This window comes from Phyllostomus discolor, chromosome 9 (assembly GCF_004126475.2).
Source record: "Phyllostomus discolor isolate MPI-MPIP mPhyDis1 chromosome 9, mPhyDis1.pri.v3, whole genome shotgun sequence".
Classification (NCBI taxonomy): domain Eukaryota; kingdom Metazoa; phylum Chordata; class Mammalia; order Chiroptera; family Phyllostomidae; genus Phyllostomus; species Phyllostomus discolor.
This window is the reverse complement of record NC_040911.2, coordinates 37,288,121-37,306,584: the sequence shown is the minus strand read 5'-3', so window position 1 is coordinate 37,306,584 and position 18,464 is coordinate 37,288,121. Positions and strand designations below refer to the sequence as shown.

General features: G+C 45.2%; 1 protein-coding gene across 2 annotated transcripts in view; it reads left to right on the top strand.

The window, feature by feature from the left end:
• Positions 1–18,464, top strand: part of LAMA3 (laminin subunit alpha 3) — a 249,647-nt gene that overhangs the window by 228,258 nt on the left and 2,925 nt on the right. For both annotated transcript variants that reach the window (XM_028523555.2, XM_036009208.1), the window contains 9 exons: positions 309–440; positions 1,826–1,979; positions 5,576–5,745; positions 8,811–8,994; positions 10,964–11,104; positions 13,952–14,111; positions 14,214–14,344; positions 16,145–16,238; positions 18,157–18,276. In XM_028523555.2, the coding sequence (XP_028379356.1) occupies positions 309–440; positions 1,826–1,979; positions 5,576–5,745; positions 8,811–8,994; positions 10,964–11,104; positions 13,952–14,111; positions 14,214–14,344; positions 16,145–16,238; positions 18,157–18,276 (1,286 nt within the window). The remainder of the gene's footprint in view (positions 1–308; positions 441–1,825; positions 1,980–5,575; positions 5,746–8,810; positions 8,995–10,963; positions 11,105–13,951; positions 14,112–14,213; positions 14,345–16,144; positions 16,239–18,156; positions 18,277–18,464) is intronic.

Below are 18,464 nucleotides of genomic sequence, written 5' to 3'. Positions count from 1 at the left end.
CCCTGGAGCGCTGGTTAGTTCTCCATCCAGGCGCTGGTGATGTTGCTGTATTCACATTGCAGAACTCACTGAGCCATACAATTTCAATGTATGCACTTTCTGAATGTGTAGGAGACTTTAATAAAAATGTGTGCAAAAAGAAATGCATGGAAAAACTGTAAATGCTCTTTAAAAATAAGTCCAGTTCACTGAGTTGCTGTATGTAAAAGACACTGAGTCTGCACTGAAGACAGTTAAGTTGACCACAGGAGACAACCTTTTCCTCTCCCCTGCGCTTCTCACCTTTGTTTTCTTCCCTCCTCTTTCAGACTCCGGCTTCTCATTGATGACCAGCTTCTGAAAAGTAACCAAAGGCTACAAGGCTCTTCAAGTTCCCAGCACTCTCTGCGTCTGGGTGGGAATAGTTTTGAGGGCTGTATCAGCAATGTTTTTTTCCTGAGGTGCGAGCCCTTTTCTCTGTGTGATGAGAACGGCCTGCCAGTGCAGATGGCGTCATTGGTTGTTATGGGGTTGGATTGCCACACACGTTCAGAGAATAACTTCTCTGGCATGACACACACATTAAAAACAAACTCACAACAACGAAAAAAGAAAAAGAAAAAAAAAACACTTGGGCCCAGCCTTCCTTTGTAGAAGCAGCTTTGGCATGTAACCTTGGAAAAGGTGTTACAGCATTAAGTTTCAGATTATGTTTCTGAAAAATATTCACACTGAAATATTACTTCATTTTAATCAAGGTTGCACAGTTAGATTTAATCAGCTCTCCCTGTTCTCAAGCCAGGGATTGTGTGGACCAGTGCAATTCTAAGAGACTAAACCGCCACAGCGTTGACATTCCAGAGAGAGTAGAGCCAGAGGCTTGCATGCAAATGCTTTAATGTTCTGTCCTTGTGATATAAAATGATTATTTTTAAATAAGAGGCAAAACCCTCCCCAGGACAGAGGGAGAGCCCAGGACTGGTCATGAACCTCAGGCAGCCTGTTGGGAGCTTGGGAGCTTCTATTGCCCCTCAAGGCTCAGACAACAATCATGAGAAAAAGCAGATGTATCTGTAGTACTTCCCTATTCAAATGCAGCAAGAAAAACCCTTTCCTAAACTTACTTCTGAGGTTTCCTTATGTTCACCATCATTCTAAACCAGCAACCTTCAACCTGTGTGGCACACTGGTGTGCCACAAGAACTTGTAAAACATGCAATACCTGACCACTTAGTCAGACCTACTGACCTCTTTTTCCCTTAGGTTGTCAAACAAACAAACAAACAAACAAATAACAAAATGGCAATAGCCAACACAACAATAGCCATTCAGTGTGAATGAATTAAAATGATACCTATTTTTGGTTGGACATTTTTTGGTGTGCTGCAGAATTTTAGTAACTAGTGTATATGTGTCATGAGATGAAAAATGTTGAAAATCATTGCTGTAGATCATCCAGTGCCTGCATTTCTCCTCTTTGCATATTTTGTTGTCATATTTCTACATGACACCTGTTCTAAAGAAAGAACTGCAGTATTCTGGCTTTGCCACAACCCTGACCATTCAGAAAGAAAAAGCAAAGGGAAAAGAAAAAGAGGAGTTTCTCAAGCCCTCCTGCAGGCAAGGAGCAGTGCTGGGTATTTTAGGGAGTACACAGGTGGGCAGAGCGCATGCTCATCCTCTGTGAGGAGCCAGTGGTGCTCCCAGGTAAAGGGGCAGTTGAAGGAAAGGGTACCCAGAAACCCTGGCAGTGAGAATGTGTTTTCAGAACAATCTCTCCCTGCCAGCGTGTCTTCCTTGATGTGTCCAAGTTTGGCAGTGGCTTTTTTTTCTTCCCTCATTCCAGGTTATCACAGCATCCTGAAGTCCTAGATTTGACCACTAAATCTATGCAGAAAGATGTGTCCCTGGGAGGCTGCAGCTTAAACAAACCACCTTTTCTAATGTTGCTTGAAGGTTCTACAAGGTATAACAGAGCCATGACTTTCAATATCAACAAGGTAAGTGCCAAACCTTACCCTGGGTTTTGCCTCTCACCATCTCATGGGAGAGGTTGGGGGAGGGGTGGGCAGGGTGTGGATCACCTGACCCTAAGATGCTCAGTGCCTGCAGGAAGTGGGATCAATGGCTTATCCACAGTTAGATTATGCCAAAATGTCAAGGCGGTTTTCTTTTTAGGTTTTATTTTGTATCAATGAAAATTTGGCAATTTTTGCAGACACAGAACAGACTGAGTCTTGACTTCTGTTCCCAAATTTCTATAGCTGATGTCTTTCTCTTTTGACACTTCCAGCAGGTAGAGTAATTGTCTCTAGAATTCAGGGCCCATGCCCCTACCTGCTCCCCACAGACACCTCTCTGTCCCGCCTCTGTGACAGATGCACAATGTACCCAGGCCTTGCTGAGACCAGTGTGGCCTGACCTTGACTGCACTTGTGAACATTCAAAGAGCTTTTAAAATCCCAACACTCAGGTTGAATCCCACCCAGTTAAGTCAAGTGGTCCAGATGGCAAAAGTCAGTCAAGTTCCCCGAGGTGATACTAATGTGCAGTGCTAAAAGGGGCTGAAAGGAAACAAAATTCCTTGTTTGGAGCAGCAGAAACATCGTAAGGAATTGAACACAGGGTTAGGACTTAAAGAATTCCTTGTCCTGCCTGAGGTCGATGGTGTGAACACCCCATGTCTAAGGTTACAATTAACATGATTAATAAAAAACGCTGAGCACCTCAATGTGCCAGGCATTGCCCTAAGCTCTTTAAGAGGATTTTCTCACTAAATCCACAAGTAACCTTGTGAGAGAAGTGCTATTACCAGCCACCTCTCACAGAAAAGGATGTTGTGGTTTAGAAGGGCAAGCAACATGCCTAAGCTCCCGCAGATGGAGGGTAGAGCTGGAATTCAAACCCAGGCAGCCTAACTCCAGAGCCTGCGTGCTCTTAAAACCAATCTGCTTCTGTACAGCACGCTTTTCACTTAATGTCAGCCACACACTGCTTGTCTGCCAATATTTCCCTGCTGTACAATGACTTGGGGGAGTTTAATAGATAGTACAAAATAAGAAATGTTTTATGCTATTAAGAAGGAATATACTTCATAAATCCCAAAGGGTTATCATTTCACAGTTATGGAAAGATTATCTTTAGACCTGCCCCATCGGGAATGAAGTCATATATTCTTTTTTTTTTTTTTTTACCGTGAGGCTGAAAATTACTGAGAGACTAAATTAGTACAGTGGTGATGGAGACCAAGAGACGGAAATGGATTCAAAGCTATTTAAAAGATAAAATATACATGACAGAGTAATTGAATGTGGGTGGCAAGGGAGAGGCAGGAGTTAATACAATTCCGAGGCATGTAGTCTGGTATGGGTACTGGATGGATGGAGATGCCATTGTGGAAAGAGGATAGGACAAGTATTTGGAGGGAAAGAGGATGAGTGAACTTTGTGGCATATTTAGCGGCAGGTGCCTGCAGGACATTCGGGTACAGAAAGCTGGCAGGAGACTGTCAGGTGTCTCTGAGTGGGCCTTGCATGGTATCTCCTGCTTGATGGGGGAGACTCCAGTAAATATGCTGTACTTAAATTTCCCCTATTTTGTGCAAGCCCCAAGATTAGGTGGAATAAGACATTGATTCTGCCTTGCCAAGCCCAGTAACAGAGAGAAGTCAACAGAGCTTTGTGTCCTATGACTTTGGGTCCGACACCCTGGGTTTGTATCAGGTGTTATCACTTACCAGGCATATGACCTTGAGTGATTTAACCTCCCTGTGGGTCTATTTCCTGCAACATAAATGAGGATGTATAATAGTACTATCTCATGGTGCTGTGAGGATTAAATGAGGTAAGAAACATAGAACACATAAAAATGTGCCTGGCATGTGATAAGCATGCAATAAATATTAGCTATTACTATTATTCATATTAATAAACTAAGTGAAAGGGACAAAATCTGCAACATGGTGTAGCAGAAATGCTTCTGCTGCAGAGATCAGGGAGGTCTTTTTGGAGGAGGTGATGCATGAACTGGGTCTGGGGTATGGGTTTAATTCAGACAAGTGAGTGTTGTTGCCACAGGAGCAGGGGTCCAAAGTGGGGAGGCGGGGTGTGGGCGGAACTCACAGGTAAAAGACGTTTTGTGCACATTCTGTGTGATCATCACAAGTCTTCATACCATCTCTTTCGTCCTCACCACGCCCCTTTGGGAGCAGAATAAAATGCCAACTTTACAAGTCAGGAAGTTGAGTCTCAGAGAAGTTAAGAAAGACTTGTCTTGTCAGTGAATAGTAGATTCGGAATTGAAGCTTAGGGCTGTGGAGTCCCAAAGCATGTGCTCTTCACCTTCACATGCTCTTCCCATGTGGCATCTGCAGACTTAAGAAACTTGGTGAACAGGGCAAATCTGGTGGAGAAAAGAGACTGGGGGAGGTAAGCTTAGAATCACACTCAAAGCAAATCAGACATATCTTGGGTGGCCTGATCTAATGTTGACATTTTCCTGTAATTAACATGAAGCCATTAAAAGGAATGCTTTTGTGACAGAGCTCCAGATCCTCAGCTGCAGTCGGGTCCAGAACTGGCTCTCGTTTTAAGCAATTCACTTAACTTTTGAGTGATCAAACATCTCCACTCAGCAATGTGCAAGCATAGAATGTTTTAAGAAACTGATCTGCATTCTGAGAATCTTATCTAGGAATGGGGTTGGGGAGGAAAACCTGGTCTTGAAGGAATCTGAATCTGTTGGGAAGCCTTCAGCTGCTAGCTCCAGAAAACCCACTGCAAAATGGTCTAACCAGTAAGGGGGCTACCCCTGTGTCATATTAATGGACGCAGGAGGGCTTGAGGCATGGCACGTCAGGACTGGGTCCTGCTCCCGCATGGCCATCTGGGCTCTGTCCTGCACAGCCGAGGGTGACATAATCTTACATGGCAATGCCCAGCACCAGAAGCACTGATCTGCCCGGGAAAGGCATGGACATGTCATTGAAATCTAGGCTTTGCAGTGGAGAAAAGCAGGGGAGGGCTGGCGAGTCTTCACTTCTTCCAACAGTTTTTCTAGTTACATCTGATACTTATTATGGTTGTTTTGTGCATTAAAACTCAGTCCCGTTCATAAGTTCAAAGCATTGTCGAGCTCAGACTGCTGTGGTTGGGTCAAGTTTGATGAAAGTGAGGATAGATTGTGAGCACCCGCAGTTTTGGTACCCTGCTCTCCTGATCCTCTCACTGCCCCCCTGCTAAAGCCTGAGTGAGTGGCCCAGGGGAGGTGGCAGGTTGGCAGCTCCACATCCCACCGGCTGCCTGTTTAGGTGCTGCCGACCAAATGCTGGCTCTCAGGGGACACTGTGGTTCCAATGAAGCCCCAAGGTGGAGAGGGGCTCTGGACATGGCTGGTTCCAAGTGCAGCGCTATCAGGAAAGAGAGCAAACTTCTGTAGAATGGGTATGACACCCTTCTTCCCAAGGATGAATTCATCTGTATTGAATTCCTCTCTTAGGATCCAAGGTAAAAACTGCTAAGCACTTAGCAAGATAAGTGTTCTCCATTCTTCCCCATGACAATTAGCAGCCCTAATTTTGTGCTTCTTTCCCACACAGCCAATGCAGGACACACCAGTGGCCTCCCCAAGGAGCATGCAGCTGTGGCAGAATACTCAGTCTTGCCTATCACCTCCCAGGACCCATGCCAGTCATGGAGCCCTCAGGTTTGGGGACAGTCCCACCAGCCACTTGATATTCATGCTTCCCCAGGAGTTGCTAAAACCAAGGTATTATTTAGTTTTCCTGCCCCCACGCCAACTCAGAACCTAACTCTATAATTTTACCCCAGGTCAGGCTAGCTGGCATGAAACTCTACACCTGTCACTGATGATGGTGGCACCGCCGCTTTCATGAAAAGAGGTGCCGGCCTGCACAGGACACGCAGCATGGTTGCTGGAGCAGGCTCCCGCCCGGCAGCTGGAAGGCACACGTGACGTGCGGCTTCAGGGCTGGAACAGTCGGCTCAGCTCTGCTTTAGAACTGACAGTGTTCTAAAAATAAGGCTGATAATTCTTTCCAAAGCTGCTATTTATTTCCATGACAAACCACCTTTCTTCTCCTGCATTCCATAATCAGAGGAAAATCATTCTTTTCAGTAGACTCTCTGCAAGATAGATCATTTTTATAGGATACATTTGGACTTTTTGTGCTAACAAGTTGCATCTCTTTTGGGGAAGAAGGAAGGAGCACAGACATTAATTCTGTCAGAAAAATAGAAAAACAAGGTTTGTCATTTTCATGTGATTTGAAAGAGGCCGAAATGAAAATGTGCCAAAAACTCCTTTATGACTTACCTGTAGGAGCAGAATTTCCAGGGGGTCCAAGAGACCTGGCTTTCAGTCCCTGCTCAGCCCCTTGCTGGCTGTGTGAGCCTGGGCCATATGCCACTTCCTCTAGGCTGGAGATGTCAGGATGGGGTTAGATGTGCAGGAGATTCATTGTTCCTGTGGAAGATAAAGGGGGAGGGGGCAGGAAGCAGGAGCAGGCAAGGAGAGCCTTTAGCTGAGATAGGAGCCTGCCAACGGTGAGAGGCGAGGGGAAGGGAGGGGTGGGTGGGAAGGGCCTCAGACTACAGTGCAGCTCCGAGAGTCAGGCTTCCTGCCGCCGCCTTTTTTGGGTGTTAATCAGTTAGTCTTTTCTGAAAGTTGCTCTAAGGAATAATTCTGGAGAGCAAATGTCAAGTCTACTAACCAAGCCCACATATGTAAAGTACTTAAATTCTGTAGCAAGTTCTGTCCTCCCTTAAACTGCCTAACTCTCGTTTTTCCAAACCTCCGTGCTAATGCAGGTACACCACAAGAAATATTGAGGTGTGTCACCATCTGGTTGGTTTAATTTAACAAATATAGATTTTAAAAAACCATGAAGAACATTACCCTTAAGGAGACTTGCTAATTGAAGAATTAAAGTGCATCTCATTGTTTGCTCAGCCTCACAGAATTAAAAAGCAAAGAGAAGTTAATGTGATTTTCTTTCTTTTGCTTCCTTGTTCTGCCTCCAAATTTTCCATATACCATTTAATTCAATTTAGTAACTAATTCTTAAGTGCCTACTGAGTGCTAGGCACTGGGGATGAAGCTTTAAGCAGGGTGGACCTGGTTCCTGCCCTCTGTCGGGTGTGCACTTAGACATGGACCACGAGGAATGGGTGCTGGCAGCCTGTTAACACCTGTATCTCCCGCCACGCCTTCCTGCTGTGCCTTGGGCACCTGTTGCAGTGCACCTGTGTGCCATAAACTGCTCAAGGAGTGAGACATCCATTACTGCATTCTCTGTCTCCACCACAGTGCCTTATACATACTACACACTCGTTAAATGTTTGTTAAATGAATGAATAAATAAGTGGATGGATAGACAAATGAATGTGAGCTTTCATTGGAAGTAAAGCCTGTTTAGCCAGGTGTATATATGATATGTAACCACCATGCAAATGAATATTAACTTTGCTTCTCTGCTTTTACTGTATGATGCTTGCTTAATTCCTGTTTTATCAGAGGTGGAGTATTAAGGTCCGAGAAACAAAGGTGGGTGGGTGAAGGTAGAACTCCACCCCTGTGCCTCAGTGTTAAATGTGTCTTACAGAAAGAAAATGCTTACCCGATGCTTAAATCAAATCCTCGTTATTCAAATTATCCCCCAACTCCTCCTTACACCTTCTCCTTGTATGGGTACAAAATGGAACGCCTGTTCACAGGGTGTAAAGAGTACGTGAGGGGGAGCTGCTTAGTGAGATAAGCTGCTCACAAAGCCACTGCATGGTTTCACTCGCAGCGGGTGCTGGGAGCGGTGAAGTTCAGGGACAGGATATGGAATGGTGGTTGCCAAGGGCCAGGGGATGAGGAAGAACAGAGTTGTTTAATGGGTACAGCGTTTCGGTTTTGCAAAATGCAAGGAGTTCTGGAAATGCGCTGTACAATGGTGTGAGTGTACTTAATACTCTGAACTGAACACTTTAAAATGGTTAAGATGGTAAGTTTTATGTTATGTGTATTTTAGCATACTTTTTTTAAACCTCACCTGAGAATCTGTTTATAGAGAGAGAGAAAAGGGGAGAGAAAGAGAGAAAGAAACATCAATTGGTTGCCTCCCATACATGTCTTGAACAGGGATCAAACCCACAACCTAGGAAGTACCCCGATCAGAAATTGAACTCACAACCTTTTGGTGTAAAGGACAACACTCCAACCAACTGAGCCACCTGTCCAGTGCTACTGTAATTTTTTTAATGTTGTTCTTTTTTTTTAAAGTCAGGCATCTTCCTCCTTGCCATGTGCTGGGACTTACCCTGTTAGCTAAGCTTGGTGTGGAACTTCCACATTATTGCCTGACTCAGCGAGGAACTTATACAACACAGTCAGCTTTTAACAGCTGACTATAATGACTTTTTAGAGTTCCCAGAGCCCTGGCCAGGTTGCTCAGCTGGGGTGTCATCCCCTACACCAAAAGGCTGTGGGTTCAATTGGCAGTTGGGGCACGTACACATAGGTTTCGGGTTTCATCCCCAGTTGAGGCATGCATGTATGGGAGGCAGCCGATCAGTGTGTCTCTCTCACATCAATGTTTCTCTCTCCCTTCCTTTCTCTCTCCTTCTCTCTCTAAAATCAATAAACATATCCTCAGGTGAGGATTTTTAAAAAGTTCCTCAATAGGTCATTTAATCAGCACATGCCTGTTTATTTAAATACTGGGAGTTGGGGAGTTTGCCCCTCACCCTCTCTCCCAGCTTTGAAGATTTTAAAACACTAAAAACCTCTATTTTCCTTCCTTGCCTGTTGCTGTCTTTCCCCTGCAGGCCACAGTTTGCTGTGGACATGAAGACGACATCCTCCAGAGGGCTTGTGTTTTACACGGGCACCAAGAACTCCTTTCTGGCTCTTTATCTCTCAAAGGGACGGCTGGTCCTTGCTTTGGGAGTAGAAGAGAAAAAACTGAGGCTCAAAAGCAAAAGGAAGTGCAACGACGGGAAGTGGCACACGGTGAGCGCAGGGGCGGTGCTGGAACCTCAGTGCTGGAGACCGCTGTGCACGCTGTGCCTGGAAGCCATCTTCAACACCAAGATGGCTTTCCTCACTGCTCCTTCAGTCCCCTCCGTGTCTCTCTGGGGTGTCTCACTCACCTTGCCTGCTCCCACCCCAGTCTCCTGGACCATTTCTCTCTTTCAGAGCAATTTCCAGGTCTCCAGTCCCCTCTGTGAGCTTTCCCCATAGCACAAGTAGAAAGACCCACATCTTGTGCTGGTTGGGTGGCTAGGTTAATTGAAGCATCGTCCCGTGCACCAAAAGGCTGTGGGTTTGATTCCTGGTCAAGGCACATACCTAGGTTGTAGGTGTGATCCCCGGTCAGGTTTTGAATGAGAGACAGCTGATATATCTCTCTCTCTCCACCCCCCTCTCTCGAATTCTTAAATAAATAAATGTATCCTTGGACAAGGATTAAAAAAAAAACAAGCCACATCTCTAGCATCTTAGCTGTTACCTTCAGACATCCCAGATTTAAAGAAGTACAGTTTAAGGCAAGAAGGGACCTGCATTTTTTTTCTGATAAGGGAACTAAAACTCAGAAAACTTAAGTCATTTGACAGGTTGTACTCAGTTAACAAGTATTTAATGAGTTGCCATCCTGGAGCATATAAACAACACCTCCACCAGCTATAATGTCAGGCACTGGTAAGTGCGTTGAGAAAATAGTAAAGCAAACTAAGGAAGTAACTGAGTAGAGAGACTGTTTTACATAGGGTAGTGAAAAAAGGCCTCCTCTGGGATGTGACAGCCACGTGAAGTTATAGGGAGGGTGTTTCAGGCAGAGGGAACAGCAGGTGCAAAGACCCTGAGGTAGGAGTTAGCTAAGCAAACAGAGAAGAAAGGATAAGAAATGGGATTCAAAAGCAAGGCAGGGCCCACATAATGTAAGCTTTGAAGACCAGGGTGAGGATTTTAAGTTTTATTCTGAGTGTCTCTGAAGCTTTTGAAGAGTCTAAAACCAAAAAAAAAAAAATGGGCCATTGCATGAACAGATTTATATTTTCAAAACTCTCCTTAGCTGAAGAGACTAAAAGAGGGTAAAAGTAGAGGTAGGTAGATCAGATGGATGCTAGCGCCTTTGCTTTGAGAGACTGTGGTGGAGATAGAGAGAAGTGGACCATCCATGTAGATTGTATGTAGAGTGTGAGAGAAAGAAGAGGCAATATTGAGTCCTGAAATTAATTAGAACCAGCAATCGGGTCAATGGTGAAACTTTTGCTGAGATGAAAAAGATGGGGAGGACGTGGATGTGGCCGGGGAAGGAGCAGTGTAGAGCTGGGTCAAAGCCAGACTTCCGACGTGAGCATCCTCAAGCCGAGCTGCCTGTCAGACATGTGGGGAGAGGGTAGGGGCCAGAGGTGGCAGCTGAGTGTATAAACTGGGGAGCCATTAATGAACAGTCTCATAGCCACCAGGTCCACCATGGAGCCCAGATATCTTGACTTTTAGCAGAGAGTTTACAACACTTGCTCGTCTTGTTGACAGAGAAGTAGCCACTGGCCCCTTCCTCTAGGAGCCCCGCTCAAGGGAGCATGTGACTCCCCGCCCCGCTCCTAGGTCTGCATAAGCTACTACTCCCCTTGGTTACATGGGTGTATGTATATTTATGTTCTGTTAGTTCCTCAATTGTTTATGTTTTTTTATAAGTTTTCAGATTAACTATATCTTTATTAGTTCACTTTTGAGCAACCTTGGGTCTTTTTCTTGTCCTGCTCACATGTTTGGCTTACTTGTTTAATATCTAATATAACACTACAAAATGATGATGATGACAATGACGATGATGATGACAACCCTAGAGAGAAAAAGCTCTGATTTTTAAAAGCTACTTGAAGGAACATAAAAACACTTTTTAAAAATTTCCTGTGACAGCAGCAATTGTCAAAGGCAAAAATGTGATTAACTTATTGTCCTTACTCTTAAGGTGGCCTTCGGGCAAGATGGAGAGAAGTGGCGCTTGGTTGTAGATGGTCTGAGGGCCTGGGAGGCGAGTTGGCCTGGAAATTCCACCTTCAGCCTCAGCACACCAATTTACCTGGGATCATCTCCTTCAGGGAAACCGAAGGTGAGTGGTTATGCTTCAGAGCCATGGATAAATAATTCAGTTTATAACATAATCATTATAATTATACAAGGTATTCAGGACTATCAAAATACTCTAAATGATTTTTAAAATAACCTAATTAATGTCCATAACACCCTCCCCATTCCCAGACTTTCATTTTAAAGGTGCAGCTTAAGACACGGGCAGGCCCTGAAGGAGTGAGCCCCGGGCTTCTCTGTGGCTTTAGAGATGTGGCTCTCTTAGATTCTCCTCTAGGGAATGCAGAAACGTAGGTTTTACATTGTAGATGGGGATTTTTCAGACTTTAGCAGGTTACGCCACCTTCACCATCTTTGCCATACCCAGTGAGACATTCATTTAATAGTTTGCTCTCAATGAACCCACTGTTTAATTTGAATTTGTTTCTAAAGGATCTCCTTTTCTCTCTCCTAAATGGAAACCCACTATTCTTAACCATAAATAGTAGGTAACCACCAAAATAAACATGTGAAAATCAAAGTATTTAAAAAGTCTGGCTAGACAGTGTTGCCTGCACTCCCTTCATGTGGAGAAAAAGCAGCCTGACAAGTGATCGGGAGTCATTTAAAACATATTTGCACAAAACAGAAATTTGTTCCTTGCCCTGAATATGTGTTTTAATGTTATTTGGTGTCTAAAATAAAATTATATCAAGAACAAAACTGGGGGGGAACTTTGGGCTAAGGGAAAGTCACAAGCCCATTCATTTCCCAAGAAGGAGGGGTATGTCCCTGGATCTTTCAAGTTCAATGGCACTGATGGATCCACGGATCTAAGGTTGAGCTCTGCAGTGCCCTCCCCACGCTGCCAGAGCACAGATTGCACCTAGTTTGCTTGGGGAAGCTGTACCCACTCTCAGTTCTCTCAGATTTGCTTTTTTCCCTGACAAAGTTGACTAAGATGGTTCTGTCAGCAGCTCAGGCCTAGGAACTGCCCTCTACCTAAATGCACGGCCATGTGCTCAGCCCCTCTTGCCTCTTTCTCCATGGGTGGTGGCCCATTCCGGTGCGATGTTTGCTTGCAGTGGTGGAGGAAGGGCCAAGACCCAAATTTGAGCCTGGGAATGGGCATAATTAAAGCAGGTCGTTTCCGCCAGCGTGGATTCTGTGCATTCAGGCTGACCTTGCCTAGGCCAGGATGTCCCCACAGGGCTCAGCCTGGCCCCCTTGAGTTTTGCACTGGGGTTCGGGTCAAAGCCCCAGCAAGTCATAAAGTATTGGTTTTCTTTATTATATATAATAATATTTATATCATAAATAATATATAACACAATAGATTATATAACACATATATATATATATATATGTACAACATATTAATTGCTAAGGGGGATACTCAGTGTTGCTGTTTGCTTTCCTGAAGCCTCTGTACCTATTTCCCTCTCAGAGACCACAGGGCGGGGCAGCTGATGGGGGGCACAATCCGGGTATTCTTTTGACCTGGATACCTCACACCCAGCACCCTGATATCTTGGACAGTCTGTAGAACCCCATTTATAGCATTCTTACAAGCCAAGGTCCTTTTTGCAGCCTTCCCTCACCCTGAAAGATTATCACTGGGTCACCGTCCTCCAAATCCTGCTGAAGGGCAGGCCACATGCAATCCAACCACCATGCCGCCAAACTGGCGTGCCGCTGGACACTGAAGCCTGCAGCCCCAGCCTCTAGACCTGTGGGGGTGTCTGGCCTGTGGCGTGACACAAAATCCTAAATTTACTTAAAATGTTGAGGGTTTTTGTGATTATGTGTCATGATGTATTTAACGTGTGGCCCAAGACAACTCCTCTTCTTCCAGTGTGGCGCAGAGACACCGAAAGGTTGGACACCCCTGTGAGTCTCAGTGTCAGGCGATGGCCTGTTTTGGAGAGTCGGAGCTGGGTCTGAGCTACAGGCTCATTAGTATTGTACACGATGGAAAATCTGAAGAGACTAAAAATTTCACAGGAAGCCCAATCATTACTTTATCGTCGACACTGACACCACATGCCGCTCTAATATCCCCTTATTCTCTTAAAATGATCACGCCTTGCATCTGTCACGTAGGCTTCCAGGGTCCTAAAGGGATTGATTCTAGAAGGGAGTTTAGGGATTTAATTCAGTGATTCTTCACCTTTTCTGAGAATTTTATGAAAGCTACAGTCTCACTCCCTAGGAAAATGCATGTGTAGAGGATATCTGGTGCATGATTTCAGGGAGCCCAGGACTCAGAAGTGCATCCCTAGGACCCGGGGGAGGGTTGCTGTTTCAGGCCCACCTGCGTGTCGGGCAGGCTGGGCTTCACGCAAACCCACCAACGCTGCACACGGTGTCTCATAGTAATTCCAGTGCATTCAAGGAGCCCAGTGGTGTAGGGAACCTTTTTATACTTTACCGTTTGGGGAATATTTTGGCCTCTTTCTTCAGTCAGCTGCCCTGCATTAAGCAACCACATGAGCTCATGAAACCCTAAGAAGTGGTTTGTACCTGCAAAGAGAGGGTGAGATATGTGACGTGTGATGTGGAACTTCCCCTGTTGCGGCTCCATCTGCGTGGCCCAGAGTCAGGGCACCCACCTGTCCTTGTTCCAGCACTCGCAGGCAACCTCCACCAGCCTGCTCTCTGCACACATAGCACCTTCAAACTCTGACAGCCCACCAAGATGTCTGGTATCCAGGTTGTTCCTGGTACTGTGCGCAGGGAGCCAAGTGGAAGGCAAGCTCACATGACCCTTTGAAACAGAAGGAATGAATCCCCAACCTTCTGCCTTTAGCAGACAACTGCCCCCGCCCTTAACCTTGGCATCTGAAAGTTGCAGGTAATGAAGTTTGTTCTCTCTTCTGCATTGTTGCAGAGTCTTCCCCAAAAGAACTTTGTGGGATGCCTAAGGAACTTTCAGTTGGATTCAAAACCACTAGACACCCCCTCTGAAAGCTTTGGGGTGTCTCCCTGCTTGACTGACTCTTTGGAGAAAGGCATTTATTTCTCCCAAGAAGAGGGTCACATCAAACTAGGTAAGAAGCAGTTTGGAAGAGTTTATATCTTTGAGTCTGAAGAACTCCATCCTTTTTCTTGACTTATGATGTTTTAACTGTTCATTTTTTTTTCTTTTGAAGCTAACTCTGTGTTGTTGGGGCCAGAATTTAAGCTCCTTTTCAGCATTCGTCCAAGAAGTCTTACCGGAATGCTAATACATGTCGGCAGTCAACCCGGGAGGCACCTGTGTGTTTACATGGAAGCAGGGAAGGTGCGTAGCAGCATGATGATGTGGAAGAGCGTGCAAATTTACATTAGAAGCAGGTTCTGCTTCTGGAGACCATACTAGGGGAAGTAATGACAGTGAATCCAAGCTTGTATTTAAGAGACCTGACTTTAGGGCTGACTCACCCCTTCCCTTTAGCAACTAATGTAACCATATCATAATTTCTGTTCTTCATCTTTAAAAGTAGGAAAACTCAAACAAGCTGGGCTGAATTCCAGCTGCACCACTTAGCAGTATGACCTTAGGGAAGCTACTTTACCTCTTTGAGACTCAATTTCTTTATCTTTAGAGTGTAGATAATAATGCTTGTATCTTAGGGCATCTATCAGGAGAATAGAAGCTGCCATTTACTCCATAAGTGGTCATTTTTCTCTTCCACCCCTCCCCCTTGTCTCATCTCTACTTTTATTCCTAAGGGCAGTGCCAGAATTCATGGCACACCTTTTCTCACCCGATGTTTACACCATGTCACACCTGTGCCCATGCCCTGTCCACTGAATCTGTTTCAGATTCCCTCCGTCCTCTCTGCACAGCTTACCGGGCCCCCTGGTCCTGCAGCCACACTGGCCACCAGGTCTCCACTGGCTTCCTTTGCGGTTCATGGATTCCTTATCCGGGGTCTATTTCTACAGCTCCATCCGTCCCATTGCTCACAGGCTCCCTCAATATCTTATTTTCATGACCCACTTATATTGCTTTTCTCTTCACAAAAATCTCTTTAAAACCAAATTTTTCTAGGAAGCCTCTCTTAATTAAGGCCTCAAGGCAAAGATCGATAATGTGCAATTTTCTTCCACCTGCATCCTTCCACACTTTATTAAATGGGAGGGGAAAACACCCAGAAGAAAATAAAATCATCCAAACTCCTAGAAGAACACTTTATTAAAAAAAAGTTTCAGCATTTAAGTCTGAGCAGGCCTCTGAGCAGCCAGAGATGCGAGCAGCTATCTGCTTGCCAGGGGTTGGGAGAAGGCTGGCTTTTGGGGGAGGGGGGGGGGGTTGGGGACAGTCTCCAGTGAGAGCTTCTGGAGGGGAAATAATCACAGAAGTCGAAATCAAGGCCTGATGACCTCCATAACAGAAGTCACATTGTTTAGCTAGAAAGTTCCCTGAGAATAGGCTGCACTGTCTAGCTACATGCACATTAAATATAAATTACTTGTCAACACTTAGTCCTCTCATTTCATTCACCTTCATTCGGCGCTTGGGGAATCCTGGCCCAGAGAATGAGAATGCAAGATTTTACACAGTAACACGCTGAGTGCCTGACCCCTGACACATGACTTGTGCCAATCCAGTTAGTTTGTAGGATTCCGTGAATCCCAACCCTTCTATAAGTCATGCGTTGATGGCCTTATTTTAATGGGCTGGCCCTAGCAGCAGTATGTAAGCCTCAGCCAGCACTTTTGCCTTCCAAATTTTACATGTCCTTCTAAACCAAGCCACTGTCACATCTAATGACTAAGGAGATCTTCCATGCTAATCAGTAACCTCCAAGTAGGACCAGACATGGGAGGAGTTCTGATGCAGAAGGAAGAGCTTATTGCCTTTAGCACCAACTTCAGGCAGAACTCTAAGTGTGCAGCTTGCTTGCTTTGAAGGATGCAGCAGAAGGATTCCTGCAAAGTCCTGGACCCCATGTGATCACTCGGTGTAGGCGGGGGGACTTGTACCTAAAGTGCTCTTGGGCTGTCAGGGTGGAAGGGTTGGGGAGGGAAGAGGCCAGAGGCAGTTGGCTCCACCTGTCTTTCTATAGGAAATTGGAAAATGCAATGTGTGTTGCAGGTCATGGCATCTATGGACAGTGAGGCAGGTGGCATCTTGACATCGGTCACACCAAAGCAGTCTCTGTGTGATGGACAATGGCACTCAGTGGCAGGTATGACGTCTGGTAGCCTCTTCACTGAAACAATCTCCCTGTTCATATGACTTGAATGTCCCAAATGCAGCCTGCGTTCATGAATCCATTAGTGTCTGACCAAGGTCAGCCCACCAGATTAAAACTATAAACCAAAATTAATTTTAGAGTATAATAAAGAATAAAAAAGCTTTTATTGAGCAAAAGGAGCTGCAGCCCTGGAGACATAAATTCAGGTAGCAACCTAAATTGTGTTCCCCTGAGACAGAGGGGAAGCAATCTTTTATAATGAAAGTTCCCAATTTTATGCAAATGATGTCTCTAAACTTTGAGGTTCTGATTGGTCAAATACAGACACAAATGAGGATACAATTTGTATAGATCTGATTGGGTAAGGCAGATCTTAGTCCATTGGTCAATAGATGAAACCTGCCATGGTTGACTCAAACGACGCAAACAATCAGGACATATGGGGTGTCCAACCTGCGGCCTAGGATGTCTATGAATGTGGCCCAACACAAAATCGTAAACTTACTTAAAACATTATGATTTTTTTTGTGATTATGTGTCACAATGTATTTAATGTATGGCCCAGAGAAGTCAAGAAGCTGGACCCCTCTGCTTGCACAGGAAGCTGAGGGTTCAGTCTGAGGTTCTTCTCAGTATGCGGGGTATGCAAGGAGCCCTGTCAGCAGATGGCCTCTAGGCCCTTATTAGTCATAAACTTTGGGCCCTTGGTTGACCATGAGGAGTCCATGTCAGCAAATAAATTCCTTCTTAGGCTGCACATCAAATGACTCTTTCTTCTCAGGGTCCACAACATGGCGAGGACATGTCCCTTCTCACCCCCACCATGTTTATGTAATTCCTGGGTGCTGCCTCCAGTTCTCCACAACATACTGACATTTTTGTTTTTTGAGCCCACGAAACTGATAAGCTGTGTTTGTTAGTATTACGCTGTGACTTAGATTGTGAGTCTGAAGTCAAAAAGAACAGTGGTCAAATCTCAATCCCAGGCCTTTCCTGTGGGACCTTGAGCAAGCTACTACTTAATTGCTTTTCATAGTCTGTTTCCTCATCTGTACAATGGAGATAAAAAGAGTATATACTTCCCAGGGTTGTGGAAACTAAGTGGAATAGTGTACGTAAAGTGTTTAGCAATGTCCAATATGTAGTAAGTGCTCAGTAAATATTTGCTCTTACTATTGTTGAAGTTCAGTGTTGGGTTTTTTTAAATACCCGTTTAGTATGAATGCAAATGATTGAGACAAACCACTGGACAGAGCGCAGGTGCAGCCTTTCTCTGGGCCTGCTCTCTGCTGTGTTATGAAGAATTTGTGGGCACAAGTTTGGAGATATATTAACCTATACTGGCTAAAATATCTTTGTAAAAAACTAGCCCTTTCTTGCCTAATTTGAAAGCTAACAACTTTGCTGTCAGTGAAGACTATTAACATGGGCAGAATTACTTAGAGGCACAAAAGCAACTGTCTTTGGAGTTAGTTTCCTGAAGTCAGTGTCCTCTTGGGAAGAAGCTGAGATCACGTGACATAAGCATGGCTTCTGGTGACAGGAGACCAGGGCCTGACAGGAGACCCTGGACAGGAGACCAGGAGACCATACAACTTATGACCAAGCCATCTTGTCAAGCTCCTTAATGCCTGAGAGTCAGTCTCTCATGTGGGAAATAGGAGTGATAATACCTCTCTCATAAAGTTTAAGGATTAAATTCTGTAATAAATGTGGGAGCGCCTAAACACCACCTGGTGTGGAGAAATGAACTGAATGTATGTCTGGTTGACTGAATTCCTGAGAACAGTGCCCCACCGGTCTGACAGGAATGAGTTCAAAGAAGCTAGTGGTTGCACACTAGTGTAGGCATTGGACAGTGGGCAGGGCTCTCCTCAGGCACCACCTGACCAGCTTGCTTCCCCTGCAGTCACCATAAAGCAACACATCCTGCAGCTGGAGCTGGATGCAGACAATAGCTACACAGCTGGACGGCTCCCCTTCCCACCTGCTGGCACTCAGGAGCCACTATTCATAGGAGGTGTCCCAGGTAACTCTCGTCATGACTTCCATACCATGTTGTCCCTTGTCAGTTCTTAACATTTCCAGTTTAAACCAAAGAATACGCTACCCCAGCCTTGGGTCATCGGGAATGCCACCATTGACTGTACAGTGGGAATGCTGAGGCCCTTTGCTCCAGCACATGGGGACACCCAGCTGCAGCAATGGGCACATTTC